General features: G+C 38.4%; 1 protein-coding gene across 1 annotated transcript in view; it reads left to right on the plus strand.

Moving 5' to 3' along the window:
• Nucleotides 1-17,775, plus strand: part of LOC136885360 (zinc finger protein 567-like) — a 48,827-nt gene that overhangs the window by 12,865 nt on the left and 18,187 nt on the right. Inside the window, exon 3 of the mRNA XM_068230253.1 lies at nt 1,283-1,378. Coding sequence (XP_068086354.1) covers nt 1,283-1,378 — 96 coding nt within the window. The remainder of the gene's footprint in view (nt 1-1,282; nt 1,379-17,775) is intronic.

Consider the following 17,775-nt stretch of genomic DNA (forward strand, 5'->3'; position numbering starts at 1 on the left):
CTCAGACGTTGAATTCATTTAAAAGGCAGAAGAGTGATAACCTCATTTTATTCCTCAAATACAGGTCAGATCTATGTTACATAGAGAACCATGTCTAAGGACTCTACAATTAATGATTTCTGAGAAAATTTTCTTTAATATGCCCCTTCTTACTGGACTCTGATACTTTGGGGATTTAAGGCACATTAAAAAAGAAATTTTCTTTCCTCTTTATCATTATTTCCCTCTCCCTTTTGTGCATCTTTCTTCATCCTTTTTTCTTAGTATGGCTACTGTTCTCTTTCTTTTGTATTGAATGGGTTAAGTCGGTATATTCTAGACTTTTATACTTTAATTAGATTTTGTTAGTAAATGAACTTATATTAGAATGTAAGCTTTTGATCACAGTCCTTCCACCACCCCTTCAGTCCAACAAGATTTTATGAATCCAAGTGAGAAATTTGAAGGTCTTGGAGTAGATCATGAATGAGCTTCTGAAACTGTAGATGTATGCTCCAACACTGCCGACTTGCCACTAATGGTGTTCTTATCACCACAGTTCTTCACAGAATACTACATATCATCTTAGTAGTGGTAAAACATTTTCATTTGTACAGTAGTTGCTTTGAGTTTGGACTACATCACATCTTTTCCTGGTATCTGACTCGCTGACGAGCCTGCTTCTTTCATGATAGTTCTTTATATTTACATCTGAAAGTATTGAAATATGCTGTTTGAAACAGAACTGTCTCAGTGCAGTATGTAGTCCCTGTGAGCTCGACAAAACCTGAATAGAGAATGTGATTCAAATATTTCAAGGTATTTTAATGTCTGTAAACAAACTCTATGCTGAGAATAAAAAAATGATTTAGAGAAGTTTTAACACTTTGAAGTGGTTCAAACAATCTCTAAGATTTGTTTGATATGATTGGACATATGAAAGCAGTTCATAAGATTTAGTGTTCATGTCTATGGCCGCGTGCTTCCAAATTCTGTGTGAGATGGCCCCACTTCCATCCCTGGTAGGTTATCTTCTGTTATGGCTGGAAAATATTTCTCATTTTATATTTGGTTATCAGTCTACTCCTTTCTCTGACAAGGAGTGAGCAAGAATAGTAACACCATTCTTAGTAGAGCCTTTGGTTTTAAGAATCCTCTGCTGGTAGAAAACTTCCTTAAGCATTAATGAAATTTTGAAGTTAACTGTAATACTGGCAGGTAATGATTTATCATGCCCATTTGTTGATTACTATATTTTTAGATGTGTATTATGTGCATACCTGATGTATCTTATTTTCCACAGGAAAATATTGAACATGTATCAGAAGTGATAGCTCTGAAAAAAGAAGCCAAGTCAGAGGTAACAGAGCCAGGGTCAAGACAGGAAAACTCTCTTGCGGTAATGTACATAATTTGATAAGCTATCGTCAGTAATGAAAATAGTTAGAAAATGGCTCAACAGATATCAGTGGTTGACCCTTAATTTCAATGCATACGATTGATAGTCCTATGGAAAATATTTTTTTTTATGAGATTGACTGTTTCATACCTAATTTTCACTTTTTCTTCAAGTTGTTCCATGATCTTGTGTTAGCCCCTTACCTGGGTGTGATGCCTGAGGGCGTTAACAGCTATCGCATGAGTATTGGGTTTGACACCTTAAGGCGTTCTTGTAATTCTAAATGCATTCTTACATAGGGTTAGCTGCCTACAGGCATCTGGCTATTCCTAATCATTTTTGCCATCTACTATCATAATTTAAAACTAATTCCATTCATATTAGATGTGATTATTGCTGTCCTATTCATTTTTATCCGGTCTCACGCCAGTTGGCTAGTTCACACCTAGGCGGCAGTCCAACAGCTGTCTCATGTTGCCTTGTACGGTCTACGCCAAATTCTTTGTAAAGAATTTATTTGTGTAAATTTACATTGAAATTACTAAATTTGCAAGTTGTTGTCGTTGTTGTTGTTGTTGTTGTTGTTATGATACAGTTGTTCTGCGAACTCCATTGTCCATTTTCTGATAACTTTTTGTAAATTGGTCTGTGTATGGTGGTAAACTGTTCCATGTGATGTGAATATGGTTTTGTTAGGAAAGACGTTGAATTATCTGAGAGCCTGCTGACCGGAAGTAGGAATCGCTCAAGAAACCGTTGTGTCGTGTACCTGTCAATCCTGAGGCGGTGGGAAACTGTCTACTGCTGTGAGGAATGTGACGTGGCACATTGTGCTTGCCTGTGCTTCTGTATGTACCACAGTGTGTGCAATTTCTGAATGACCTATGAACCAGGAAGTTGTAAAACCTACTGATGCATGTATGAAAACTTGAAAAATGTCATCGTAATAATTAAAGAAACACTTTTTATATTAACTTTTGTATGAATACCCCATGTATATACGTGTATTTACGGGTTTTCATGATAAACAGTAATAACATAATGGTATTGTATTTCTATTATATCACTAATAATTTTGAAAAATCAAGTAAAATATATTTTTCTGTTGATTATTTACATCTCTCGCATGCTACTGTACCTATTCCAAAAGTGCACGTTGACGTTATGAAACTATTCCCCACTTAAGGAGTTAAGTATTGTGTAGCCGTTACCATTGGTGCAAAGACCTCTACGTTATATCATTAGGGTGCTGGTGTCATTCCTACCAATTCTTTTGACTTTGTAAATATTTTTGAACACAGAGTTACTGTAAGATACATTGTTTGTTACTGACACTGGATATTTTACTAGTTTCTTCCAAATGAAACACCTTTGTTATCTTCCTGATTACATTAATTACTAGCAGATGTACCCATGCCTCGCTATGCCATTCTACATTGTGTATGGATATCGAATAAAGTACTGTACGTGCAGTGAATAAGATTTTAAAAATTGCATGTCTCTTAGCGTTATCCGGAAGCAGCAGAATGAGGTTCTCATACATTGTTACCAATGTAAATTGCAAGTAGTGGAGTTGTGATGACAATGACGTGCTCACCTGCCTGGTGCCATTCACAATCGAGTTGGTAAGTTTCCATTATTAAGGGAGGCCCCATTATCTACTCAGAGGTGCCAACTATTACATGTTGTCTGTAATTATTACAGATTTCACCTCACAAGTACGGCATTACGATCAAAGGAAAAATTGTTACGGAAAAGCGACATTATCATGAAAGTCATTTTCTACAGACAAAAAGAAATAAAGAGAGAAATATGCTCAGTCCTTTCCATCTTGTCTTATAAATCCCCCTTGTTTCTTTGCTTGTGAGTTGGCAGTGGTACTTATTCGATCGTAATCATTGTGAAATTTGTTGTGCTAAGGAAGGCGTTCTCTGCTCTTTTCCAGTACAAATTCTTAAGTAACGTTGTATTTATAGAATTGAGGGCTACATTAAGAACATATACACTGTTATCACAGGGGGAAGGATGTTTTAAGAATAACTTAAAAGCATCTGCTGGCTGCGAAACAAGTTACAAATAATGTTTTATCATTGAATTAACAGTTAGTGTGCAAAGGTTATTGTGTAATATGATATACTTAAGAATACTTTGCGTCAGGAAGGAAAAAGGGGGGGTAATATTATCGAGAATGGAGGACATGCTTTGGACTTAAACTCAAACATTTTCTGAGGAGAGTGATTATTGATAATCCACTTCAAAAGTTGGCAGCTCTGCCTTCTGTGTTGTCACAATAGATTTGGGGAGTTTTCATGACAGTGGCAGGTACCCTTTCCTACTTGCAGACACATTACAGTTGAGGAATTTTTATTATAATAGCAGGCACCTTCCTTAATGCTTGTCAGAATTGAGTTGTGCTGTCTTCATTATAATGACAGGCCCCTTTTCATAATGACAGTCACACTGAGTTGGTGAGTTTCTATTATAATAGCAAGGCCACTATGCCTAATGCCAGTCACATTTAAATGTGTAAATTTTATTATATTGTCGAGCACACTTGCCTACTCCCAAACACAATCGATTAGGGGAGTTTTGAACAAATTGCATTCTCCCTTTACTTCTGCCAATTATTCATTACAATGGTAGTTCCTCCTTACTAATGCCGGTTACACAGGAGTTGGAAAGTATTCCATTCCTACTGCCTTTTAAATTCAATGTGGAGAGTAATGATTTCAATAGCTGATGCCCTGTTGGTGAGAGTCACTGTAGGTTTGTAAAATATTAATTATAATGGCAGACACACCCTTTCTACATCACTACAAATAGACTTTAATGAATATAAATAGATGGATTGCATGTTTACAACACTTCAAACTTTCATTTACAGATTACTACTGCTATACATCATATTGACAAAGGGACCGTAAGACACCTCATTTTGTGGTTGAAATGGCTGGTCTTAAGCTATTTTCTCCTGTCTCATCTATTTATGGGCAAAATTGAGTTAGAGAAGTTGAATAGGGTTAAGTTTGGATAAGGCTTTCTCACCTTTGGGTACTAATGTGACAGCTACTAATATAGATTTTACCTCACTTGTGGATACTGGGTGGGCCAATGTTTGTGTTGAATTAGATGATTCTATCTTTTGTTTAAGTCATTTGAACTACGAACTACATGTATAATGATGAAAATGTAGGTATATTCAAGAAATTGAGGAAAAATGTAACATATAAGGAATAGAGATATGATGAAACATCATAGGACCAAAGTTGTAGATCTCCCCAAATTGAACAGAGATTGTGCCATCCGTTTTGTGTTACTTGACTTACTTGACTTATTTCCTGTTGCTCCTCCTGGATCATACGGCTTCCGTGAAACACTTACATCGTTTTGTGATAGGACTTACCGTTTAGCCGTGAATAGCTCGAAATGATTGTCTGCTCTTTAATTAAAATTGCCTCCAGATTTTGATGTTCTTTGGTGATAAAAAGTAAAAAAAATTTAAAGATCTTGGACGTTTTCCATCAGTTACGGGCTAAAACATGTAATTCTGTCCTAATTTCAATTTTCTAGCTCATCTAGCAGATTGTGCCACAATCCTGATTGTGGGCGAGGGGGGTATAATTTCGATCTTTCAGGAAATTGTTGCTAAAAATTTGCACATAGCCATTATTACACCTGAAATGGTCAATGTACAGGCATACAGTCATTACCATTTTATTTCTATAGTTAAAGAATCTGCTGTGTGTACACTCGAAATCTTCAGTATCTCATGGCCAGAAATATTTATTTCAGGAAAGAAATCATCCATTAGATGCATTAACATATGCACATATATGAAGAGTGAGGTGAGGTGGAGAAAACAAAGTACAAGTTTATCTAGCATGAACGAAACACATGCGGAGGAGAAGTTACTGCCTTCTCCATCTGTCGTGATGTCCCACTGGCTTGCAATGAAGGCAGAGGGGATGAATCGGGGAACCACGCGGCTCCTTCAAGGCATCATTGAGGGTCAAATTCTCCAGTTTCTTCGTTATTCTTGTGTGCGAAATCTGGCTGAAATATTAGCAGTCTTGACTATGACTTCATTATCAAATGGCTTTGTTGTCAACCATTGTAAGAAAGAATGACCTTATTTTTGTCAATATAGGTCCTTTCAAATAATAATAATAATCATTCTGTAGAATTCTCCGGGATGGATGGATGGATGGATGGATGGATGGATGGATGGATGGATGGATGGATGGATGGATGGATGGATGGATGGATGGATGGATCACTACAAATTGAACCAAGATTGTTCCATCCATTTTGTGATAAGACTTGTCATTTAGGTGTGAAATGCCTCAAAACGACGGTCTGCTCCGTCATTAAAATTGCATCCATATTTCGACATTCTTAAGGGATAACAAATGTAAAATTTAATGATAGTGGGGTTTATTCGTCGGTTATCAGCTAAAACTTATAATTTTAATTTTCTGCCTCTTATGGCAGATTGTGCCGGAATCTTGATTTTTGGTGAGGGGGAGGGAATATGGGACATTCAGGAAACTAAAGCTAAAAATTGTGTGGATGGTCATTATTACCCCTTAAATGGAGGGCGCTATGAAAATTTTGCTAAAATAGTCAATGCACCGACACGGTCGTTACAATTTTACAATGTTATTTATATACATAGAAGCTGCCTCTGTGGATCCGTGGTAGAGTGTCGGCCTCCGGATCCCAAGATAGCGGGTTCAAACCCGGCAGAGGTAGTCGGATTTTTGAAGGGCGAAAAAAAAAGTCCATTCGACACTCCATGTCGTACGATGTCGGCATGTAAAAGATCTCTGGTGATACATTTGGTATTTACCCGACAAAATTAATTAAATCTCAGCCATAGACGCCCAAGAGAGATCCAGTTTACTCTAGGTCCGCTAGATGGCAGACAGAGAAAACCGGAACGTCGAAATTGACGAGCAGACAGCCAGATGGCGTCAAATCGAAATGTCTGCAAACGGTAGCTGAGGCCATACGATTATTATTATTATTATTATATACATAGAAAGGGAATCTGCTCAATGTACAACACGTTTTGAGCTGTGACCATTCATGATATCTCCCTTATTAATCCTCCTGTTGAAAAAATGCCCATGAGGAAAAAAGTTTTAGAAATGGATTTCCATCAAGTTTATTCAATTTTCAGTCAGGTTGGTCTTGTATCTTTTGTGGGAGAGTAAAATCACTGTTATGGGTCCTTATTAATCCCAATCCACTCTGGCAATTTGATATTGTATGGACCTTAAAACCTACCTTAGGAAAAGTGGATGTTAAACATAAAATTTGGTTGAAATATCTTCAGTGGTTTCAAGTTATAAGAAATATGCTTTACATGCTACCACTCTAGAGTTAATTCCGGTGGGACTTTCAGCAATAAACAGTCCATTAATGGTATCTCCCTTATTAAACCTCATATCAAAATGATGCACATGGGAAAAGAAAGGTTTTGGAATGGATTTCCATTAAGGCAGGTTGATTTCCATTAAGTTTGGTTGAGTATATTTTGTGTTAGTGCAAAATCACGGTTACGGTTTCGTATAAACCCCAATGTAGTTGGTCCCTTATTGGACATTATAATTTTTTCCCACCTAAATCATTCCTGGTTGCCAGCATTTCGTTCCATTGTGCTAAATTGAGCTCATCGGTTGGCAAGTGGCTCACCCACCAAGATGCATGGCTAGTATATACCGTGGAGGCCACTGTGTGGACTACTTGGAGCTACCGGCAGTGCCAATGCACTATGAAAGACTTTGTCCCATTTCCAAAAATTGATGCCTGGCTAGCCATCAGATGACATGGATGTTGACTACCGTAGGGAATCTGAAATATTTCTCCCAAATGAGTAAATTTATAATGCAGATGTAGTTGGTCATTTATTGGTCATTTATTGGACATTATAAATTCTCCAGCTAACTCATTCCTGGTTGCCAGCCTAGCACAAAGAAGCAAAACTCTGGCAACCAGGAATGAGTTATCTGGAAAATTTATAATGTCCAATAACGGACCAGCTATATTGGTATTATAAATTTACTAATTCAGGACAAATATTTCAGATTCCCTATGGGAATCAACATCTATATCATCTGATGGCCAAGCAGGCATTAATTTTAGGTAGTGAGCCAATTCTCTCATAGTGCATTGGCACTGCTGGTGGCTTCAGGTAGCCTACGCAGTGGCCTCCACGGTATGCACTAGCCATGCGTCTTGGTAGTTGTGCTAGATACCAACTGATGAGCTACGTTTCATCAAAGAATTAGCCATTCACTCCTCAACCAACACAAGGACAAGCGCCTTCTTTCAGTATTTCCCCACAGTAGGACATATTTAAATCCCAGCAACAGACACCTACATATTCTCTTTTCTTTTTCAGGGCTCACCTGTTTCACGTTTCTCGCCTATGAGATCCTTTAGCCTCCTTTTCGAAGATCATTGACAGTATATAATAAATAAGACTACGATGAAATATAACACGAGGAATTCTCTTAAAACTGTTTCACACTAACCTGGCGATGTTTTATCCATCTATAAAATTCATTTTTCAACCAATACATGTTGATCTTAGACATCTATAACAAGATAGCAGTTCACAATATTTCATTTTATTGTGCAAAAATGTGTTCCCAACTCTAAACGGTTTAATGCCATCGTACGAGGAATATGCTCGTTGTTCCATATGAATAATCATTCACAGCAACGTATCATCAACAATTCATATCATTCACCTACACTTCAAGCTATTTTAATATCACCAAATATTTTAATAGACATATTATATTCTTACTGATCATTTTTATGTTGTAATTAGTTTTATCATTGTATTAATAGACATTTTTACATTATATGTACTGGAATCAAGGCCCTGTCCTACTTTGGCTGATGATGCTCATGAGCGAGACATCTCCTATTTTAATATATGTTAATGTTTTTATCCTAAATATAAAGGATTACTAAGTATTGGAAAGGTGGTTTTTATTATTGTAACAATTTCTAATAAGTTAAATGTGAAAGCCTTTGCATTATCAGAAACTACGTACTGACAGGGACCAAAAGAAGCGAAGATAGTATTAAGGCAAGAAACTGTAGACTGAGCGGTAGCTAGCTTAGTCAGAAACAATCATGAAAATCTAGTAAAACCCTCTACAAATACAAACATGGATTTATTTCCGTTCCCCTTTGATTGGGGGAAGGGTCCGACGTAGTCTATGTATAAACGCTCCAGGGCGAGATGCCTGATGCGATGACAGTAGCTCTAGCTTAGTAGACAAGGTAGGCTTACTAAGCAAGCAAGATTTACAAGCCTTAACCATTTCTCTGATTTCACCGTCCATACTCTTCCAAATAAACATCTCTCTGATTTTTCCCTTGTTTTGAAGATGCCTGAATGCTCCCCTAATGGGGTCTCATGATAGTATTTGAAGATCATTGGCACAAAAATGGTTGGAACCACAACTTTCATCTTCTGATCATGCCTCGAAGGACAACACAAAACCCCGTTCCTCAACACATAAGGGACAACATGTTCCCGAGAAGAAAGAGTTTCCGTTATCAGAGTCATCCTGGATCATCTCGTTGATATTTCTCAGTGTCGCGAAATAGCATAGGAGCATCCGTTAAAATAGCATCAATACTAGGAGGTATGGGCACGGAAAGAGAATAACAATATTCCTGTTCACTGGTCTCAATATCACTAGAAAACATGCGGCTTAGTACATCAGCAACTACATTTTCTGAACCCCTAATGTGTCGTACCTCAAATTGGAATGCAGAGATCCTGATAGCCCAACAGGCGATATGTCCCGTTCGATGAAGCCGACCTAAAACCCAACTTAAATCTTGGTTATCAGTCTCTAATTCAAATTTTACATATTCCAGGTAAAGGTGGAATTTCTCCAGCGCAAACAACACTGCCAAACCCTCTAATTGATCCGATAAGTTCCTAGACGCATAGGTGATGGGCTGTTTTCACAGTTCCATATCTTAAAGGACAGCGGCAACACCAGATGGAGAGGCATGCATTTGGGCGATGGATTTCTTAGAGAAATCAGGCATAACTAATACCGGGGCACTACAAGGAGCTGGAGTGGTCAATGGAAACCCCACCGAGCGACACAATATGCCCTAAGAATGACACAGAAGGCTTAGAAAAATCTACTTTAGATAATTTGACAGTCAACCCAGACTTCCCAAGGTGATTGAAGACTTCCTTCAGATCATCTAAGTGCTCTTTGAAGGTTTCTGAAAATACGACGACATAATCGAGGTAATGATACAAATATTCGAATTTGATGTCTGAGAAGACCCTGTCGAGCAGTCTAGTAAGAATAGCTGCACTCGTGGGCAGCACGAAGGGCATGCAGTTGTATTCATAGAGATTCCAATCCGCGGCAAAAGTCGCTAGATCATTGGATTCTTCTGCCAAAGGTATTTGATTTAATGCCTGGTTAAGATCAAAGATGGTAAAGAATTTAGCCTTGCAAAACCATGGAAAAAGAGTGTTAAGTTCGGGAAGGGTCACAGATTGTAACACAACCTTACAGTTCAAAGCCCTGTAATCAATCACAGGCTTGAAACCACCTTGAGGTTTCGGTACAAGGCAAATTGGCGATGAATACTCTGACTTGCAAGGTCGAATAATACCATCCTGCAACATCTGATCAATGATTTCCTTAAGGGCTTTCATTTTAGGTGGAAATATCCACGTCGGTTACTCCAAGGGTATCTGAGAATACATCAGGAAAGGACTGACACAACCTTCTAATACTTTCAGTGTGATCCTCAGGTAGATGCCTAAGATATAACATCTCACTCTGGGTAAGCAAAATAGATGCAAATGACACAGAATTACATTTCAGCAAACGGATATTAAAGCTACCAGCAAACTTGAAGGTGCACGACTTGCTCTGAATGTCAAGCACAAGACCTGTATGAGACATAAAATCAGTCCCCAATATTGCAGGGCAAGACAATTGTTTAGCTACAAATAACTTAATTTTCCAGGTAAATTTTGAAATGCGAACTTTGGCGAAAAGGAAGCCTAAAATTTCCAATGGTGACGAGTTTGTTGAAACACATTTAATAGAAGGGAATAAATATTCTGGAAATTTACAAGAAGGTTTTAATTTAGAATACCACTCTTCCGAAATAATGGAACTCACGCTTCCAGAATGTAATAGAGCCATGACGAGTTCATTATTTTCTTCAATTTTGAGATATGATACAAATCCTGGACTCTCGGAAGTAACATTAATGCATTCCCTAGGGCCTTCAAATGATAAATTAGATGAAATTTAATTTTGAAAGATTCGTTGCCTAAACTAATAGGGACTTAGCCACTGGAAGGAGAATTTTGTGTCTCAGCCGGTAACACTGGTTGCTTCCTATCACTTGGATTCGTGGAGGCAGTACCAGAAGTTCATCAAGATGGTGTGCTGTTACCAAAATTGCAATTCTTAGCAAGATGGGAAAATGACCCGCACTTGAAGCAACCTTGAGACGGAGCAGCTCCATTCCTGGTTCCACTAGATTTTACCAAAGGGCATTTGTTCCGTTGATACACATGCGAAACACTTGCATGTAGGATATGTTCGGTGAGGTATAGGTCCTGCAAGAAGAGCTTGCAAAAGAAAGCTGCGCAGAACATCGGCAGTGTTCGGGTGGGCTCGGTAGTAGCACAGCACGCCCCCCTCACTTCGCTAAATCGCCTTACTGCCAGCAGTTGTTAATGAACCGTCTGCGCTGGCGGTCTGGCCAGCTGAACTGTGACCAGCGTTCGAGTGAAATCTCAGCGCGTGTATGTAATGCCTTATTGTAGTTATAACCATTATAACATTACCCTATAGCATAATGATATTTTTGGACATGCAGAATCAGAAACATTGAATGAAATAACAATAATAACAATAACAAACAAAGAGATTAAGAATTATGTGCTCGTAAAATAGCAGTTAACTTACCCAATGGCTTGTTCTAGTCCGCATCTTCTGAAAGAGGTTGAAAGCTGCTCATATCGACTTCACTGTCATCCGCGCTATCACTAACGCTTTCTCCGCCACTGTCACTATTGTCCTCCAGATTAATGATTATGCTGTCTGATCCATTATCTGATCACTCGCAATGTACTTATTCTCCGTGTCGATTACGTGCCTACATCGACTCGACCATTCTTCTGCCCCCATTGACACAATTCCTTCCATCAGCAATGTTCTTGCATTATCGAGTCTGAAAGTAACATTCTTTTGTGCTACATAATCTTTAACATGAGACCAAATCATTTCGATTGGGTTCAAGTCTGGATGGTATGGCGGTAGACGCAAAATCGTATGCCCATATGTAGCAAGTAGTCTGTCGATTTGATATGACTTATAGCGTGATTTATGGGATTTAATCAAAGCGTACAGTTGGGGTTTTATCATCTCTGTAGAAAGCGGAATACCCTTATCAGTCAACTAATCCTGCATAACTCTTTTTTCTGGATGATGATGTGGGTGCACGCTCACATTGGACATTATGTTATGAGGCATTATCAGTCACGACTACAGAGGGGGGTGGGAAATAAGGAATTGATTTCTCTGTCAGATATTTCTCGTAGTTTCTATAGTTCATCTCATCGTGATATTCCCCTGTTGTTTGGTTGGATTTGAAAACCAACAAAGCATTTGGAACAAAACCTGCATCTGAACCGGCATGTACCACTATTAATCATTGCCCTTTCGAGATAGGTGACTTCAGTCCATGAAGAGTACTATCACTCCAAGCACTTGACTTGGTGTGTGAACTCTGCAAATAGGTCTCATCAAAGTAAACAATAGGCCTACCCTCTTGTCGGTACCGCTTTTTGCTTTGTATGTACTGCACACGTGGGAGGCTTATGTCAGGCTTCTCTATAAGTATTCTGCGCATGTCTTCCTCCATCGAAAACCTAGGCCTCGAACTATCTTGCTTAGTGTTCTTATGCGACCTTTAAACTGTATATTCTCAACCAGTTTCTCACGGATCTGTTCAAGCATTGGTCTCTCGCCTTCGGTATTGTGAAAATTGTGAATCGTGCGCCTCACCGCACATTTCTCAAAATCGTCTAATGCACACTTCTTGACAGACTTCGGTCTTCTCTTTCCAAGCGTTGAAAATGAATCCACTTCACACCTTTCGATCTTTTTTGCATCTCGTATTACATTTCGCACGGACCTTTCCAACACACCCGTTGCTTCGGCCACTTTCTTTTGAATAGCACATAAGTTTCCAGTGGGATGGGTTTCGTTTTTCATGAATTTATGCACATTCTAAATAACTTCTCTAGTTTGATTGTGTAAACTTTTAGCACTCCGTAATTTAGAACGAAACGGGGGCATCGCTACGTACACTGATTATCATACTACAACAAATTCACTTTCAGCTATGAAATATAAATAAAATATTAATAATACAAGCACACACTTCTTGCATCTTTTCAATACACGCTTGAAAAAGAGCTGTACACTGTGCCTCTCAGTGAGCGGTTGGGTAACAATGAGCCCGGTAATCAGCATTGGGGCGACACACAGGAGCCCCACAACGAGCTTAAATTTCGCCAACACATATCAGTCTCTGCGCACGTTTGAGTTTCGGCAAGCTCTTGTTGCGGGACCTATAGTGGCCGAAAAGGGTTAGAGAGTGGAGGGGTCTCTTTGGTGACTCGTAAGGTGTCAACGTACCTTACTCCTTCGGCTGACACTACCATTGCTTCTAATTCTGAGAAGGTTTGGGGCCAAGAGGCGAAACATAGGTACGACCTATAGGGCGTAGAGATTCCTTCTACTATAATTTGGATAATTTAATCTGGGAATTGAAGAGCGAATACCCTCGTACAAAACTTTATAATTTAGAAAACGTCAGCAAGGTTCTCGTCCAACCTCTGTACTCTGAAATAGTACTTCTGGATTAAAGACGACATAGCTCTAGCGGGAATGAAGTTAGCCAAAAGATAGGCATGGAAATCATCTATTGAAGATCTATCAGCCATTGCTCTTACAATTTTGTCTGAGATAACACCTACAGAATAGGGGTAAATTATTTGAAGTATTTGGGACTGAGAGAGAGCCAACACTAAAGCATGGTCTTGAAATTCGACTAAAAGTCTTAAAAAAATGCAATGACTTCATTAGTTGAGTTAATGGACAACTTGGATATACATTTAAGCAACATGGCTAAGGGGTGGGGCAAGCTGCTGAAGCCGAGCGACATAACAGATGACGGCATTGGAGGTTGAGACGGTTCAAACACCGTGTTACTAAGAAAGAAGGTGGAAGTTGTCTTAGATGGTCCGACACTTTTTCCGATGGGGCACATGGTTGTTGAGGAGCAACAGATTTCCTACTCTCAATTGCTCTACTAGATTCTTCCTCCATAGACAATTTTATCATAGGAACCTGGTCGCTTTTAGGAGTAGCGGCCTTGCACAACAATTGACTAACTCTATTCGACATTTGAGACAGGGTTCAACTAGATTACTCGTTTCCTTAGCATGATCATCCTTCAGTTTTAGAGAGAGTAGGACCATTGCCATATTATAGAAGTGAAACAGTCTAGCCTGAACTTTTTAAGTTGATTAGCAGAAGGATCGCTTACTTCAAAAAACTAACAATGGAAGCCAGCTCGGTGGTATTATCCGTGATACTGGATACAGCCTCATCAATCCCTTTCTCCCCAAATAACCGGGATACAAAGAGGAAGATCTGAGGATTCCTTAAATTTGGCAATATCTACCACAACCATATCTCGATTGGACCTTCTTAATTAGAAGTTCATACTTTAATTCTTCCTTGCGCAAATACCCGGGTGCAAGGATGTCGCAAGGAACAGACATGTTGATAGAAAATCAAAGGAATTTTGAAAAATTCCAGCAACCAAGAACATTTTTAGAGTTCGAAGTATACTTCTGTTAGTAGCCCTCAAAATGGGCTTTATCTAGACCCATTCAATCACGCTCTGCTATCACTTGTTACCGTAATTGCATGGAACAGAGGAGTGAAAGAATGTGCGGGCATGAATGGGTCTGTCTACGACAATCAAAATATCAATTAAAAGCTGTAAAATCAACGTTATATTTCCTTTTGGCCTTTTCTTTTTTTCCAAATGTCCAATTGTAACAAAAACGTCGCTCAGTGACAGAACAAGATTTCAGGTACAGAACTAGATCGTTAGCTTAGATACAAGGTAGGGGAAGTTAGAAAATCAACAAAATTTGTCAATTAATCATCTGAGCTTAAAGCTCCCAATTTTACAAATGTTACTCGAGCAATATGGCTCCATCCACTCAATAGTCAAGGAGACAGATCTCCCAATTTCATTTCCAAGGTATACAAGCAGCTCTACAAAAACAGAAAGGGTGTCTGTGCTCTATGAATTTATCTAGGAGACAGCGCTCCGAAACTTATACCCTTATTGACCTAACCAGAGCATCTAAGCACACTAAAATTTACACTTTCCAGGCCTCTCGGGGCACAATCTACATTATGCAATTCAAAACAGAATTCACTGTCTTAAACACTCGGCAGTCTAACCATTTAACATAAATGGTTGAATTTTACAGGAGTATCGAAAACTCATTCTACCGGGCCCTTGTGGGAAGAAAAAACAAGGTTAAAGTTACTGGCCCAAAAATCAAAACGATGTGGAGGCGGACATTTGCACTCCTTGGAACTTACATTTAGAAGCTTAAAACCCTAGTTGGGCTCATTGCCTGACGTTACAGAGGCTAATCCTATACTACTGAGGTGACTAGGTGGAGAAAATTTAAGTTACAGACCGAAAAGGTTACAAAATCTCAGTTCCCTTGAAGTCAAGTTGATAGGGAACTCGAGGGTGTTTCACACTCTCTATTCCCGAAGTTAAGCTAAGTGCTTTTCGCTTTGTTTGAAATTAACAGTAGAAATCTACGTTTTAGATGATTGGAAATTTATGGTTATATTATTAAGGATAGGAAACCATCCCATCGAGCTAGCTGTCAGGAGCTATCACATAGATATTAAAAAGCTGCCATTACCTTAATCTGCAGTAAAGCACGATGAAAGGCGAGATGCCACACTCAGTAAACTGGACGATCAATAAGATAAGCTTGAAAATGTGCCAGCTTTTTTACCCAAGGGGAAGGTTCTAGAGAACTCTGGGCTAACGCTCGACACACCTCCAAATTTTATTGGATAATCAAAAGTATACAAGATGGTTCGTATTGGCTAATTAAATAGGTAGAAGATGAATACTACTGGTGAAAAAATACATATACAAAATGTACTATGGGTCAGTTTTGAAGTTGGCGGAGCGAGATCGAAGTGGTGATAACCTTAGCGCACAAAAAGCAAAAAACAATGAACTCGGTGTAGTAAACTTCAGAATAAATGTTTTTAGGAGTTTAATAGTTCCTCTTCACACTAGAGGGTATAACGTAAGTTTTTCCTGGTAGAGACATCTATAGAGGAAAATTCAAACTTTTTGCACTTGTTGCAATCATTATATTGAAATGGCATTCTTCAGTGTGCTTCATTTGAATAAACGGGGCGGGTGTACCTCGCAGTAGTTAGTTAAATTAGTTTAAATTAGTTTCAGGATTGTGAGCGACTGCAAAAGACCTTGACAATATTGTGAGATGTTTCACAAATAGAGTCCTCTCTGTTTGTATTATTGTGTTGATGGGGGTGATAGTTCGTCATGGGGATCTCTGTAAGTACCTAGGTATTCGAAGTAATTGTGGTAATCACATAAACAGGATTAAAAATTAAATTTTCAGATCTCTTACTGTGATTATGAGTTTATTTACGGGTTTTAAAGGAAAGGGCATATAAATCTCCAGCAATGCCACAATTAGAGTATGCGACCGTCACCAGAATTACTTGATTAGAAGACAGGAAATAATCTACAGAAACAGCTCCATTCCTTGTGGGTGATTTCTGACGAAAGATTTGTGTTACAGATATGCCAAAAAGTTTGGACTGGGAAGACTTGGAGGAAGGAGACAAGCTGTTTGAACAAGCAGTATATTCTGAGATGTGATTAGAGAGATGGCTTGGAATTCAAGGGGACATATATTGGCAAATGTTTGCTTATACAAAGAGGATTTAGTGATTGAAATGATTCACCAAAGGAGTTGTTTCATGAATTTACACAATCTTTTTCTACTTAAACAACTGAAAAAACATCTGCCACCTGGGTGACAGCCCTAAATGCTGATCAGTATTGGTTGATTGATTGATTGATTGATTGATTGATTGATTGATTGATTGATTGATTGATTGATTGATTGATTGATTGATTGATTGATTGATTTTTGGTCTAATATGATCTACAGAGAAGGACGATGGATATTTCTGTAGTTTTGATTTAAGCGTTGTCCACTTGTTAGGAAAGTTATAGGAATAATGTGGGATTATTTTATACTAGTAAATGTACCTGTGCTTCGCTGCGGTATTCTACATTGTATGCGGATTTCTCCGTAAATTACTGTAAAGGCAGTGAGTAAGATTATATTAAATTGCATCTACAAACGGACTTCACCTTCGGACGCCTCTTTCAGTGTTCTACATGGTTGGTCCTATGTCATTTTCTCGTATCTCATATATTTATGGGTTAGATTCAGTTAGTCTTTGAATGGGGTGAAATTTGGTACAGTTTTCACATACTACTTTATATTTTGATACTCATGTCACTCTGGAATCATAAAATTTGGCAAACTTCCACTGGTCATGTCAGTGTGGATGCCCAATTCATGGTTGTATCTTTTCTATAAGTTTGCCATACGATAATATATACGTGTAAAAAGTACAAAAGTAACTTGAACTCGAGAAATGCAGTTCTGTTTTACGTGTAAGGGATAGAGATACGACAAAAAGTCATAGGCCCAATGTAGTAGATCTTTCCACATTGGAAAGCGATTATGCTTTCTCTTTTGTGATACGACTTACCGCTTAGCCACCAATTATTCTTGAACGAAGATCTGCACCGTCGTTAAAATTGCATCCATATTCCGATATTTTCCGGGGACGAAAATTATGCATTTGCGTACATTAGAATATGTCATCAAAGAAGAGAGTGTCTAGGTTTTGGGATTAGCACTCGCATACATACGGAGTAACTAAGGAAGAAATTAATACAGTTGACGAATTCGAGATTAATAGAAAATAAGATTATAACTGAGAACATTCAGATAGGACAAATATGTAAATACCAAGTAGATGTAATGGAAAATCAAATATTCCTCAATAAACTATGATGGTATCTCGTGTATTTATGGGTTAGATTCAGTTAGTCATTGAATGGGTTGAAATTTTATACAGTTTTCACATACTACCCATACTTTATATTTTTTATACTCATGTGACAGCCAGAATCAT

The sequence above is a fragment of the Anabrus simplex genome, chromosome 14, assembly GCF_040414725.1.
Source record: "Anabrus simplex isolate iqAnaSimp1 chromosome 14, ASM4041472v1, whole genome shotgun sequence".
NCBI classification, from domain to species: Eukaryota; Metazoa; Arthropoda; class Insecta; order Orthoptera; family Tettigoniidae; genus Anabrus; species Anabrus simplex.